General features: G+C 65.0%; 3 protein-coding genes across 5 annotated transcripts; 1 reads left to right on the top strand and 2 right to left on the bottom strand.

Moving 5' to 3' along the window:
• Window positions 1-1,079: 1,079 nt before the first annotated feature.
• Window positions 1,080-3,338, bottom strand: RPUSD1 (RNA pseudouridine synthase domain containing 1). 2 transcript variants are annotated; one of them, XM_060172702.1, is made up of 6 exons: window positions 3,207-3,338; window positions 2,654-2,880; window positions 2,417-2,540; window positions 2,221-2,323; window positions 2,043-2,144; window positions 1,080-1,868 (listed from the first exon to the last, which is right to left on the bottom strand). In XM_060172702.1, exons 2-6 carry the CDS (start codon window positions 2,833-2,835, stop codon window positions 1,471-1,473), a joined length of 909 nt encoding a protein of 302 aa, XP_060028685.1. In that variant the 5' UTR covers window positions 2,836-2,880; window positions 3,207-3,338; the 3' UTR covers window positions 1,080-1,470. The 2 variants fall into 2 exon arrangements, with proteins under 2 accessions (XP_060028685.1, XP_007528054.2); XM_007527992.3 differs by having other exon boundaries at window positions 2,654-2,841; window positions 3,207-3,329.
• CHTF18 (chromosome transmission fidelity factor 18) lies at window positions 3,278-10,495 on the top strand. 2 transcript variants are annotated; one of them, XM_060172670.1, is made up of 22 exons: window positions 3,278-3,672; window positions 3,805-3,993; window positions 4,078-4,231; window positions 4,348-4,516; window positions 4,665-4,757; window positions 4,852-4,904; window positions 5,074-5,212; window positions 5,428-5,637; window positions 6,028-6,125; window positions 6,385-6,508; window positions 6,614-6,756; window positions 6,855-6,948; window positions 7,131-7,229; window positions 7,326-7,456; window positions 7,639-7,801; window positions 8,443-8,667; window positions 8,748-8,897; window positions 8,974-9,104; window positions 9,423-9,567; window positions 9,644-9,775; window positions 10,017-10,074; window positions 10,161-10,495. In XM_060172670.1, exons 1-22 carry the CDS (start codon window positions 3,582-3,584, stop codon window positions 10,295-10,297), a joined length of 2,928 nt encoding a protein of 975 aa, XP_060028653.1. In that variant the 5' UTR covers window positions 3,278-3,581; the 3' UTR covers window positions 10,298-10,495. The 2 variants fall into 2 exon arrangements, with proteins under 2 accessions (XP_060028653.1, XP_060028652.1); XM_060172669.1 differs by having other exon boundaries at window positions 3,805-4,231.
• On the bottom strand, window positions 10,484-11,716 carry GNG13 (G protein subunit gamma 13; the record flags this gene model as incomplete). The annotated part of the gene is made up of 3 exons (XM_060174099.1): window positions 10,484-10,659; window positions 10,761-10,907; window positions 11,643-11,716. Coding segments are annotated over 3 exons (327 nt in total), but the record flags the coding sequence as incomplete, so codon positions are not given.
• Between the last annotated feature and the right edge of the window lie 271 nt (window positions 11,717-11,987).

Here is an 11,987-nt window from a genome sequence, read left to right as displayed (position 1 = left end):
TGAGCTGTGTCCCCTCTAGGGGTTCAGTTCTGTAGCTCTGTGGGTGTTAGAGTGGAGAAGGGTGGGTTATCAGCACAGCGTATTGGGGCAGGGAAGGCATGTCTGAGGGGCTGGACCCTGGTGCCTGATGGTGGCCATGTCCCCATCCCACAGTTTAGGATCTGGCCAGGATGGGTGGCAGTGCTGGGTAGGCCTCCCAGGCTGAGGGTGAGTATCTGCCCCCACTGTGCCCAGGGAGTTCTTCCAGCTGAACTGAGTGGCCTGGGCAGTCCAGGCTGTACCCTTGCTCCCACCCACCCCTGGGGAAGGGCCAGCGGAACATTGTATGTCAGGCACTGGGCCGTGCCAGCCCCAAGATTGAGTGGATGTTGGACTGGGCCCCCCAGAACTTGTCTAGGAGGAACTCCAGGGACACATGGCCACAGGCTGGAACATTTCAGGGAGAGTCCCATGGGGGACGCTTACCCTGGGCAGCCACGCTCCACCCCAGCCCCAAACTCTTGCTGGGTTTTGGCTGGGGACTGAAGGATGTATGGAGGGGTGCCACGTGGTAGTGGCATCTCTGCTAGTGGGGCCTGAGTGCAGATCAGGGAGGGAGGTCACCCCGGAGGACACCCAGGGGCTTCCCTGCCTGAACTTGGTAGGGATCCTGGGCACAGCAAGTGAGGAGGCTGGCCCCAGCCTAGCTGTGCCCTCAGTGTGAAAGACCAAGTGGGTGTACCCAGGGTGAGAACATGGACTTTCACAAAGATAGGACTGTGTTCAGTGAGTAGCCATAGAAGACAGAGCCTCTGAGTGTGGAGCCTGATGTATGTAAGCAGTATGTAGAGTCAGTGAGGCCATGCCTGTGGGCACTGAGGGCCTCAGGGGCCCTTGGTCTGCTTCCCTTGGCTCTGTCCCAGCTGGGACCTGTGGGTGAAGCAGCTGCAGCAGAGGGAGTGCCACAGTGGACCAGAGCCAGCTGGGGCATGGCCAGCAAGAGGCTGGCATCCAGGACCAGGAGGCCTTGGTGTGGAGGTACCAGGGCAGGGAGGGGTGTGTCCGGCCAAACGCCACAAGCTCACTCCTCTCAAGGGTGGTTCGTCTTTATTCTCAGTCTTGCAGCAGGGGGGCAGTGCAGTGAGTCACAGGGAAAAGGCGGGAGCCAGCCCACCCTGGCTTTCTGGCTGTGACCCATAGCCACCCCCAAGAATGCCTAGCATGGGCAGGCTGAGCAGAAGCAAAGGCACATTGCAGGGCACATCGGAGTCCAGGTGCAGCGGTTGAGGAGGTGGACAGAGGGCAGAGCAGGGCTGGGGGGGTGCCAGTGGCTCTGGGAGGGGGCACTATGTCCATCCGTGGCTTCTGGGCTCCCCCTGCTGGCCTGAGAGCGCCTCGCTGGCCCAGCCAGGACCATCCTGGGAGCCCAGCCAACTGTTCTGTGTGAAGGTGCCGGGGCTGTGCCTGCAGTCCCCAGGAGCACCTGCCCTCTCAATTGTCTGGCTCCAGTGTCCACTCTGACAGCCACTGCAGGCAAGAGGCCCGCTGTGCTTCAGTTTCAGGGCATCGGACAGGGCGTGGCAGGGAACGGTCAGGTCCAGAGGCCCTTTCGGCGGGTGGGGGGTCAGGGGCATCTTGCAGGTCCTGGATGAGCTGGTCTAGCGGCTGCAGCAGGGTGTGGGGGCACCAGCAGGCATCGAGGGTGGGCAGAAAGGGGTCAGGGGTGCAGGCCTCCACGCGCTCGGCCTGTGTGGGCACTCGCAGGTACAGTGCGTGCAGCATCATGCGGAAGGGCTGAGCCTCCTGGTCTGTCGACGGCCCATAGGTCAGGTCGCCCACCACCGGGTGGCCTAGGGCACTGCAGTGCACTCGCAGCTGGTGTGTGCGGCCTGTGAGGAGGAGGAGGTTAGGGGATAGCGCTTGGCCCCTGTGGCCGCCCCCCACTTGAGTTCTTGCCAGCTTCCCAGGGCCCCACGGAGGGCCCAGGTCCTTCCTTATGGCACAGGAACACACCCGGACAAGGAGACAGGGGTCAGTGGCGCTGACCTGTGCCCACCACACACCTGTGAGGGGCTGCAGCAGCACCTTGGACACGGGGTCCCCAGCATACAGCCCGTGCTCCAGGACCACCAGCTCGGTGAGGCTGGGCTTGGGGTTCTCACAGCCTGTGGGAAGGAGGCTGTCAGGCTCCCTAACACCACCCGCCCACCTGCAGCCCTGGGCCCGCAGGCTGCCCAGTACCTGGTGAACCCTCGATGCACATGGTGTGTGTCCGGCCCTCCACACTGCTCCGGCCGATGGCGTAGCTGATGGTCACTCGAGTCTCCTGGATGTGTCCCCGAACCTGAGGGCAGGAGTGTGGGTAGCTCATGGGCTGCCACTGTGGGGAGCCCCTGGAGCTGCGTGAAGGACAGCGATCCCCATGCCCAGGCCTTACCAGGGCCAGGTAGGCCTTGGTGACACGCCGCTCCTTGAAGCACTTATAGGCGCTGGCTGCAGCCGCCTTGCTCAGGGCCACGCAGAGCACCCCGCTGGTGGAGAAGTCCAACTGGTGGCAGAACCTGGACGGGCAGAGGGTCAGCAGGGGCCAGCGGCAGCCGCTTCCTGCCATGGGGCTCCTCTGCCCAGGACCCCGGTCCTGCCTGGTCCCTTGTGAACCCGCACCCCCGCCCACCTGAACCCGTAGAAGGTGTCGGGGTCGGCCAGCTCCGGGAAGCGGTGGCGCAGCTGGGCCTGCAGGGTCAGGGTGTGGCGCCAGGCCCTGCTGTCGATGCGCACGTCCCAGTGCTTGCTGACCACCAGGAAGTCTCGGCTGTGGTACACGATGCTCAGGTTCTCCACGCTGCCCGGCTCCATGGCGGCCTGCGGGGACGCTCAGCCAGGTCCCATGCTGCCCCAGCTCTGAGGGAGGAACCCTCGGGTGCGGCAGGTGCAGGAGGGGCTCTCTGAGTGGGGAGGGGGCCTGGCCGGGCTACAGGGCCTCCAGCCCCCGGGATCGGGTCAGCCTGGGTGGGCGCTGGGCTCAGGTGCCAGGTAGGGGTGAGGGTACAGGCTCGGTGTGGGTGTGGTGTGGGTGTGCGAGCCCGGGGCGGGCGATGGGCGTGCGGAGCAGGGTCCGCCCCCCTCCCCGCCTCCCGGAACCCTTCCCAGTCCGCCACTAGCAGGCCGCGGTTCCGGCTCGGCCCGGGCATCCGCCTTCCAGAACCCCCGCTCCACCCTGGACCTACCCGCAGCCGGACCGGACGCCCCCGCTCCCTGATGCCGAAAGCACAAAGACCCCACGCCCGGGGAGCCACGGAGCCTGCGGGTGACAGACGCTCGCAGGCCAGCAGCATGCGCAGCCTCGCCCTCTCCCCGCCTCCATCGCTGACTGGTGGCCATGCGGACCAATAGGGAGCGCCCGAGTCCTCCGCCCCGTCCCGGCAGCGGGGTCCGCCTATTCCCCGCCCACGGGCCAATGGCGAGCGACGTCTGACACGCAGGCCGGTGATTGGCTGCGCTGGGACGTTCGGGGCGGGGCTGCGCTCGGCACCGGCGCGGGAGATTCGAGCGGGATTGTCGGGCAGGAGCTGGGGTCCGCGTAGCGGGACAGGGCGGGGGCCATGGAGGACTACGAGCAGGAGCTGTATGGCGTGGAGGATGACTTCCACAGTCAGTTCGCCGCGGAACTGGAGGTGCTGGCTGAGTTGGAAGGTGGGTGCTCGTTGCGGTCGGGGCCCTGGTCGGGGGTTGCAGCCAGAGGTCGGGCGGGGGGGCTGGGTTCGAGGATAGGGTTGCAGGAGTCTGCAGAGACATTGTCTGGTAGCTGAGTCTGTTCTTCCACAGGGTCATCGACCCCGTCACCCCCACTGGCGTGCAAGAGGGGAAGGACCAAGTTGACTTTCGAGGAGGCCATTGCTGCAGGCGACACCACCACTCATCTCTCTCTTGCTGAATCCCCAAGGAACTGTGTGGGCGCTGCCAGCAAGAGACGGTTGGACCCGGAGGCCCAGAGGGATGGAGCCCTGCCCCCCAGTAAGTCCTCATGGTGGGGGATGCAGGGCCAGGTGCACAGTACCCAAAAGGAATCATCTCTGTCTTCACTTTTTGTTTTCCTAGCCCCCAAGGCGAAGAGGCCCAAGCTGGATGCAGTCAAGAGGCTGAATTTCGGATCTAGCACAGACATCGAGGAACTTCCAATTCCCAGCTCCCCACCTCAGGACATCACCCCTCCACCAAGTCCCAAGGTCCCTGCTGAACTGTGGGGTTATGGGTATGTGTGCAATTGGGGGGGGGGGGGCTGGGGACCCAGGGCCTGCGCGACTTGGAGGCAGAGATGAGTCTGGCCTCTGTTCGTCTGAGGTCAGAGGAGTTGTGGTCTCTTTCCAGGTCCCCAGACGCTGGTGCTGACCTGGGTGTTGAGCAGGCCTTACCACCCACCCGTAACCCTGTCCTTCGGAGACCTCCCATGCGAGAGGACTTCATCAACGTCACCTCCACGGGTGGCGACCGGGCCTTCCTGGTGCTGCGAGATGACCCGCTGGGCACAGGAGTGCAGGTGGCTGCTGCATGGGGCCCGCACTGTCCAGCATGGGGGTGCTAGTTTCATGGCTTGCCTGGGACCCAGGTTCTGTGAGGAGTCTGTGGGTTACCCTTGACCTGGGGTCAGGGGCAGAGCTGATCTGTCTGTCCTCCTGTCCCCACAGAGCCCTCTTCTGGATGTCCACTGGCGGGGCCATGGCCATCTGGGTCTGCTGGGGATACCCTTTTCCTCCCTGAGGGAGCAGGTGGACAATGAGGTGGGGCCCGGTGGTCAGGTGGGTGGGTGGGGTGGGCAGCCCCTTTAAAGACGGTGGTCCTGGAGCCATCCTGACCCCCCTGCTGTCTGCACAGCGGCGGACACAGCTGCTTGAGGAGGCCCAGCAAGTGTCACACACACTGAACAGGTGACAAGGACCCCACTTCCCCTCGCCCTCCCCGCTCTCTCCCTGTATCCTTCCTGCACCCCCTCTCCCTGCAGCATTCTCCTGTCGTCCTCCTCTGGGCCTGACTCTGGGACTGCTGGTCTCCTGCCTACATGGCTTTAAAGCTTGAACTCAAGGCGTGACTGTCCAGCCTTAGGTCGGAGGATGTGGAGGAGGAGGCCCAGCTCCCAGGGCCCCCCCGGGAGGAGCCAGTGGACGGCCGTGACCAGCACTGCCTGTGGGTGGACGAGTTTGCCCCCCACCGCTACACGGACCTGCTCAGCGATGACGTGAGCCCTTGCTGTTCTCAGCGGTTGGCCTGAGGAGTGGACTCAGCACCCAGCTATGGGGGTGGGGGGGCTTCTGGAGGGCAAGGCCCAGGGACGGAGGCCCAGCTGTGACCCTGCTCTGCCATTCACTGCCCAGGCCACTTGGTCTCCGGGTCTCGGCCAGCAGGACACAAGGTGTGTGGCTCCTCAGCAGTGCCTCCCCCCCGCCCCCCTAGTTCATCAACCGCTGCCTTCTCAAGTGGCTGAAGCTGTGGGACGTGGTGGTGTTTGGCCGAGAGAGGCCGGCCCGGAAGCCTCGACCCAGCGTCGAGCCAGCCCGGCTTGGCAAGGAGGCTCCAGGGCCTGGCAAGTGGAAGAGTCAGGAGCAGGTGCTGGAGGAGATGTTGGAGGCTGAGCTTGATCCAAGCCGGAGGCCCCGCCAGAAGGTGGGTTGTCCCCATCCCCTGTCACCGATGCTGAGCCCCACAGAGGTGCCTCCGGGGGCCCTGTGGCACATTTGCTGGCCAGCAGCTGCAAGTGTGCTGACAGCAGAGTCTAACAGCAGGTTTCTGGTGGGCGTCAGGAATTGAGTCCGTTCTCAATAATTTGGGTTGTGGCAGTGCCCTGACAGGAGTTCTCTGTCCCGCTGAGGGACAGTGGGTGGCTCCGGGTGGCTCCTAGGGGTCAGCCAGGCCTGTGGTGGCTATAGGACCTGCTGTTTTGAACACTGGCTCCACACCACAGGCACCCAAGGGTGTGTGTGTGGCTGGGCGTTGGGGGTTGGGGCTGCCCCCTGGGTGTGGTGGATCTGGCAGGTCTGCTCTGCTGGGCTGCAGGTGGCGTTGCTGTGTGGGCCCCCGGGGCTGGGCAAGACCACCCTAGCACATGTGGTGGCCCGGCATGCGGGGTACTGTGTGGTGGAGATGAACGCCAGGTGAGTGTCTCCTGGTTTCTGGGGGAGGACTGGGGCCCCAGAAGATATGGGTGAGCCTGGGGTTCCCATGAGACAGGGATTGGGCCTGGAGTCTGCAGGAAAGGGCAGAAAACAGGGTTTCCTAAGGATTCAACAGATGAGGTTAGGGGTTGGCTTGCGCCGAGGCTTCGCAGGACGGCCTGGCCCAGGGACTGTCCCTCCTGGCTGCCGGCTGCTGCCCTGGCCCCACCATCCTGAAGCCCTCCTGGCTCCTGACTAGTGACGACCGCAGCCCTGAGGCCTTCCGCACACGCATTGAAGCGGCCACGCAGATGGAGTCCGTGCTGGGTGCCAGCGGGAAGCCCAACTGCCTGGTCATTGATGAGATTGACGGTGCCCCCACGGTGGGCTCCTGATCCCTGGCAGGGTGGGGGCCGGGGGCCTTCTAGGGCCACACTCAGGGGTAGATGGTGGGCCAGGCCCCAGCTCACTGCCCTCTGTGCCCCCAGGCTGCAGTCAATGTCCTGTTGAGCATTCTGGACCGCAAGGGCCCTCGGGAAGCTGACCAGGCTGTGCCCCTGGGCGGGGGGCAGCGGCGCCGGGCTGAGGGCGGGCTCCTGATGAGGCCCATCATCTGCATCTGCAATGACCAGTGAGTGTGTTGCGCAGGGCTGGGGGTACTGGGTGGGACTCCCCCCGACGCCCCCCCCGCAGGCCCCTGACAGCTGTGTGGACACTGTGGCCCCCCAGGTTCGTTCCATCCCTGCGGCAGCTGAAGCAGCAGGCCTTCCTGCTCCATGTGCCCCCCACGCTCCCCTCCAGACTTGTGCAGCGGCTCCAGGAGGTGTGTGTGTGGGGGGGCCTTCACGTCTTTGAGATCCTCTGTCCTGCCTGTCTGCCCCTCCCAGTTCCTAACTGACCCTGGAGGAGGGGTGGGGCAACGGGGCTGGGGGCTCTGGGGGCTGCCCAGCCATTTCTTGGAAGAAGTGTCACTAGATGGCTCGAAGGGACTGACTGTCCCCCTAGATTTCCCTGCGGCAGGGCATGCAGGCTGACCCCGGGGCACTGGCTGCCCTCTGCCAGAAGACGGACAGCGACATCCGCGCCTGCATCAACACCCTGCAGGTGGGGGACGGGGGGGTCATCTCTGCAGGTGGGGAGACTGGTACCTCTGCTGCTCCACCCACTTGGCACCCCTCACCCCTGTGACCCCACGTTTAGTTTCTGAATGGGCGGGGCCGGCGGGAGCTGAGTGTGCGGGCCGTGCAGACCACCCACGTGGGCCTCAAGGACCAACGCAAGGGGCTCTTCTCTGTGTGGCAGGAGGTTTTCCAGCTTCCCCGGGCCCAGAGGTAGGTGCTGGGCACAGAGTGGAGGCACCTTAGATGGGGGCCCAAGGGTCAGCCACATCTCCCACTGTCCCCCACACCCCTCTAGCTGCTCTGGCCCCGGGGACCTCTGAACACGTATGGTGGGTGCCGAAATTACTTTTGGGGGACTCAGACACACTGCTGCCTCCACACCCTCTCTGCAGACACCCCGTGGGCCAGGATCCAGCCCTGACTGGCCACGCGTTCCAGCTGGGTGTGGGGCACCTGGGGCCCCAGGCTGCGCCACCCTTGACCCTGGCTGCACAGCGCTTTCACCACGTCATGCACGTGGCCGCCTCTGCGGGTGAGCCCGAGAAGGTGGTCCAGGTACCTGCTGCCCCTGGGTCCCACCCTGCTGTCAGGTTGAGCCAAGAGCAAGTGGCAGGTGGAGGGCAGGCGTGTCTGAGGGCACAGTGTCCAGTGGGCTTCCACTGGCCACTGGTTGAGAGCCTTCTGGGGAGCAGAGCAAGGCTGGGGTCTGGGTGGTAGGGACGAGGTGGGGGGGCAGGTGTTAGAGACTGTTCCACTCTAGGAAGCTTCTCATCCTCTTGCCTGATCGGATTTGGATTAGGGCCCCAGTCGGATCAGAAGCCGGGTTGGCACACACCCAGAAAGCTGGGGTGTAGGATGGGGAGTGGGGATCCGTGTGCCAGAGTGGAGGCCTGGACTGACCAGAGCAGGGTTGGTGTGGGGTGCCCTTCCTGTCACTGCTGCCTGAGACCTATGTCCAGTGTGGGGGGGTGAGGTCCCTGCAGGGGTGTCCTGGGGGTGAGGGGCCTGGCTGCCCAGCTGCCTAGCTGTGAGTGGGGTGGGACTCCCGACTGAGGACTCTGGAGCTGGGTCTGGATGGGCGGACCCTGGGCTGTGTGTGTGTGTGTGTGTGTGTGTGTGTGTGTGTGTGTGTGTGTGTGCGCGCGCGCGCGCGTGCGGTGGGGGGGGGGATACTCAGGGCCTTCTGCCACATGCAGGGCCTGTTTGATAACTTCCTGCGGTTGCGGCTGCGTGACTCCAGCCTGGACGCCGTGTGCATGGCCCTGGACTGGTTGGCCTTTGATGACCTGCTGCAGCGGGCCGCGCTCGTGGGCCAGAGCTTCCAGCTGCTGCGTTACCCGCCCTTCCTGCCAGCTGCCTTCCACGTGCTCTTCGCCTCCAGCCACGTGCCCCGGATCACCTTCCCCAGCAGCCAGCAGGAGGTGTGCCCCTGCTTGGGTCCTGGGCCCCCCTCCCTGAGGTCCCCGCGGGTCCTCCGTGACTGTCCTCATCTCGTACCCAGGCCCTGTCCCGGACCAGCCGGACGCAGAACCTGATCCAGACGCTAGTGGCGGGCATGGCGCCGACCGCCCGCAGCCGGGCCTCACCCCAGGTCCTGGTGCTGGACGCCCTGTGCCTGCTCCTGGACATACTCGCACCCAAGCTGCGGCCCGTGAGTGTCTGCGGGTGGACGGGGGCAGGGGCGCGGGCTGCAACGGCCGGGGTGCTCAGCCTCTCCACCGCCGCAGGTGAACACGCAGCTCTACAGCACCCGGGAAAAGGAGCAGCTGGCCGGGCTGGTGGGCACCATGCTGGCCTACAGCCTCACCTACCGCCAGGAGCGGGCAGCCGACGGCCAGTACACATACCGGCTGGAACCGTGAGTGTTGCTAGGAGCAGGGCCTCCCGTGCAGGGTCTCTCCCGTATTGGGCCAGTGCTCACAGGTCCCTGCTGCTGCGCCTGTGTCCCTCAGGGGCCTTGTGCAGAACCCTCCCATCCTGAGATGCCCAGGGCCGCCACCCTCAGTGGAGGTACAGGAGAAGTGATGGCCCAGCACCTGGTAGTCTCCCCCCACCCTGGGTGGGTACCCCTGGGGCCACTTGCAGTAGGGAAGCAGTGCTGGGCCCTGTGTCCCCTTGGGGCAGTGTGTGGTGGCCCTGCTGACCACCGTCTGCTGTCTTGCCCTGCCCTTGGCAGGAACGTGGAGGAAGTCTGTCGCTTCCCTGAGGTGCCTGCTCGCAAACCCCTCACCTACCAGGCCAGGCAGCTCATAGCCCGAGAGATTGAAGTGGAGAAGATGCGGCGTGCGGAGGCGGCCGCCAGGGCTCGGGCCAGCCTGCAGGTGGGTGTGCAGGGCCCTAGGAGCAGGGCCCTCGGGAGGACACCCGTCCCGTCCTCACCCACCCCACTTCCTGCAGATGGAGGGAGTTTCCCGTGGATCTGAGGACCCAGTGGGGGATGTGAGGGACAAAGGGGCACAGCCGCCTGCCCAGCCCAGCCACGAGCAGAGGCTAGAACGCATCTTGAAGAAGGCAGCGCTGGAGGAGCAGGTGTGGGGGGTGCTGGAGAGGCAGGTGGAGGGGTGCTGGGGGAAAAGGTGGGGAAGCAGTTGGAGGGGGCCTGGGAGAGGAGGCCTGCGTAGCAGGTCCACTGGCCTTGGTTTCCCAACTTGGCAGGAATGTGGGCTCTGCTGGTGCTCCCCATCCTAGGTCTTGCCCCTGGCAGGTGTGGGGAGGGGAGGGAGGGTGTGAGAACAAGCTTCTGCTCACCCCTGACCCACTGCCCCCACAGCCCGAGAGGGACTTCTTCGGTCGTGTGGTCGTCAGGAAAGCAGCAGCCCCACGTGCAGGTGCTTGGGGGGTGGCAGGAATGTGTGTGTGGGGGGTCGAGGTTGGATCGACTTCAGCCCCACAAGTGACCGTGAGGCCCCCACAGAGGACACAGCCCCTGAGGCAGACTCAGCTGAGCGGCGCGTGGGCACCGCGGTGGGCAAGAGTGACGTCTGGTTCCGCTTCAAGGAGGGTGTGTCCAACGCCGTGCGGCGCAGCGTGTACATCAGAGACTTGCTGTAACCCTGAGCGCAGCCAGCCCAGGGCCACGTCAGAGACCAGAGACACTGGTCCACACCCAAGTCCTGGGATTCACACCTGACAGCCCAGGTCACACTGGACAGAGTTCACACTGTCGCTCAGGGACCACAGCACCCCACTCCCCTCCCGCAGTGTCACTTCCCACTTAAAAAAAAATACAAAAGCAGGGGCGCCTCCAGACCTTTATAAAACGGCCCTCATGGAGCTCTCTTTATAGGCGTCAGTGGGGGCGCGGGGCTCACAGGAGGGTACACTTGCCCTTCTCCACCCAGGGGTTGTTCTTCATCAGGTCTGGGTTCAGGAAGGGGTCCTTGGGGATCCCGTCCTCGATCCACTTGAGGAGCCTGTGGGTGAGGAAGGCGGTATGAGCAGGGCCCCCCTCCCCTGCACCCCTTGCTGGCCGTGGCCCTGGCCCACACAGACAGCTGCAGATGCGCCCACTCACTCGGGGATGCTCTTGGAGGACATCTCCCTCTTGAAGGCCAGCTGGTACTTGAGGCTCTCCACCTCCTTCTTCATCTGTGGCACGTCCCACTCCTCCGTGGGGTCTGCGGCTTCGGTGGCCAGCTTGGGGCTGTGGGAGGGAGGGGGGCTGTCACCTTCCCGGGGCCCTGCCACCCAGTCCCTGGGGCTGTGTGGGGCCAGCTAACGAGCCCCAGGCGCCTCCCTGCCCTGCGGGACTAATTACCTGAGCTAGAAACTTTTCCACTCAGCCAGCGCCCCACCCATCGGTGTCCCCAGACCAATCCATGGGTGGAGGGGGGAGGCTGCCACTTCCACGCCCCCTGCAGAGGGGAGCCAGACCCTCCAGTAGGAGCTGGGGCACTGGCCCCTCAGGCCTTCTCTGCTTTGCATGGCCCCACCCACTGCAGGCCAAGATTTGGCTGCAGTTTGCATGCGGGGGTGGGGGGTGAGGGGGTATCACCAAAGACTATCCTGACTCCCCACCACCTGGCAAGGCGGCAGCTGAGCCTCAGCAGCCCCCACAGAAGGGGATAGCGAGGGTGGTCACTCCCTGGCTCCCCAACAAGGGGCCCAGGAAGGCGTCTTCCAGGTTGGACGGTGTAGCCGTCCCCCTCGATGCCCCAAGTAGTCCTGCAGCCCCCCACCCTGCATAGACCCTGGTGGCCGCCACATGAGTGGGACGTCCACAGCCCCACCCACACAGCTGTCTGGCCTTGTTCTCTCCCTCTATTCCCCCCACCCCACTTCCCCCTGTACTCATTGGGGTACAGCTGTCCTAGTGCTCAGTGCCCCACAGACAGCAGGGCCACACTGGACCATGTGGACAGCTGGCCAGACCCACCTGGGATGGTGACAGCAAGACGGAGTGGTGACAGGCGCTGCAGGTGATGAGGGCCAAGTGATGGCCAGGAGCAGGCAGCAGAGCCTGCAGAGCTGTCAGGCCCCGCCCACTGCTGCCACCTGGGGCCTTGGCCCCACCCCTCAGGCTGTGGGGACTGGCTCTGGCTGCCCTGCTCATGCGGTGGGGGTGGGGGGACTCCCAGCTGCTGTGGGGTAGGCACCATGGCTGGGGGTCCTATGTCAGATACCCTCACTGGGTGGCCACCAGACCAAATAGAGGGGACTGTGGGGTCCCGCTCACTCGCTCGGGGATGTGCAGCTTGAATGGGACCCTGCTGTGGCCCCACCCCTTCTGGGCCAGGAAGGG

This window comes from Erinaceus europaeus, chromosome 15, assembly GCF_950295315.1.
Source record: "Erinaceus europaeus chromosome 15, mEriEur2.1, whole genome shotgun sequence".
NCBI classification, from domain to species: Eukaryota; Metazoa; Chordata; class Mammalia; order Eulipotyphla; family Erinaceidae; genus Erinaceus; species Erinaceus europaeus.
Note: the sequence above shows the minus strand (reverse complement) of the source record. Positions and strands in the feature narration are given on the sequence as shown.

What these genes read in the sequence shown, in the direction of transcription:
- CHTF18 (XM_060172669.1), top strand. Translation starts at nt 3,582, where the DNA reads ATGGAGGACTACGAGCAGGAGCTGTATGGCGTGGAGGATGACTTCCAC. An exon ending in GGGAGCAGGTGGACAATGAG is followed by an intron (nt 4,758 to 4,851) that starts GTGGGGCCCGGT and finishes CTGTCTGCACAG; the next exon opens with CGGCGGACACAGCTGCTTGA. An exon ending in GCCGGAGGCCCCGCCAGAAG is followed by an intron (nt 5,638 to 6,027) that starts GTGGGTTGTCCC and finishes GCTGGGCTGCAG; the next exon opens with GTGGCGTTGCTGTGTGGGCC.
- RPUSD1 (XM_007527992.3), bottom strand. Translation starts at nt 3,314, where the DNA reads ATGCTGCTGGCCTGCGAGCGTCTGTCACCCGCAGGCTCCGTGGCTCCC. An exon ending in GTGCATCGAGGGTTCACCAG is followed by an intron (nt 2,145 to 2,220) that starts GTACTGGGCAGC and finishes TCCTTCCCACAG; the next exon opens with GCTGTGAGAACCCCAAGCCC. An exon ending in GCTGCTGCAGCCCCTCACAG is followed by an intron (nt 1,869 to 2,042) that starts GTGTGTGGTGGG and finishes TCCTCCTCACAG; the next exon opens with GCCGCACACACCAGCTGCGA.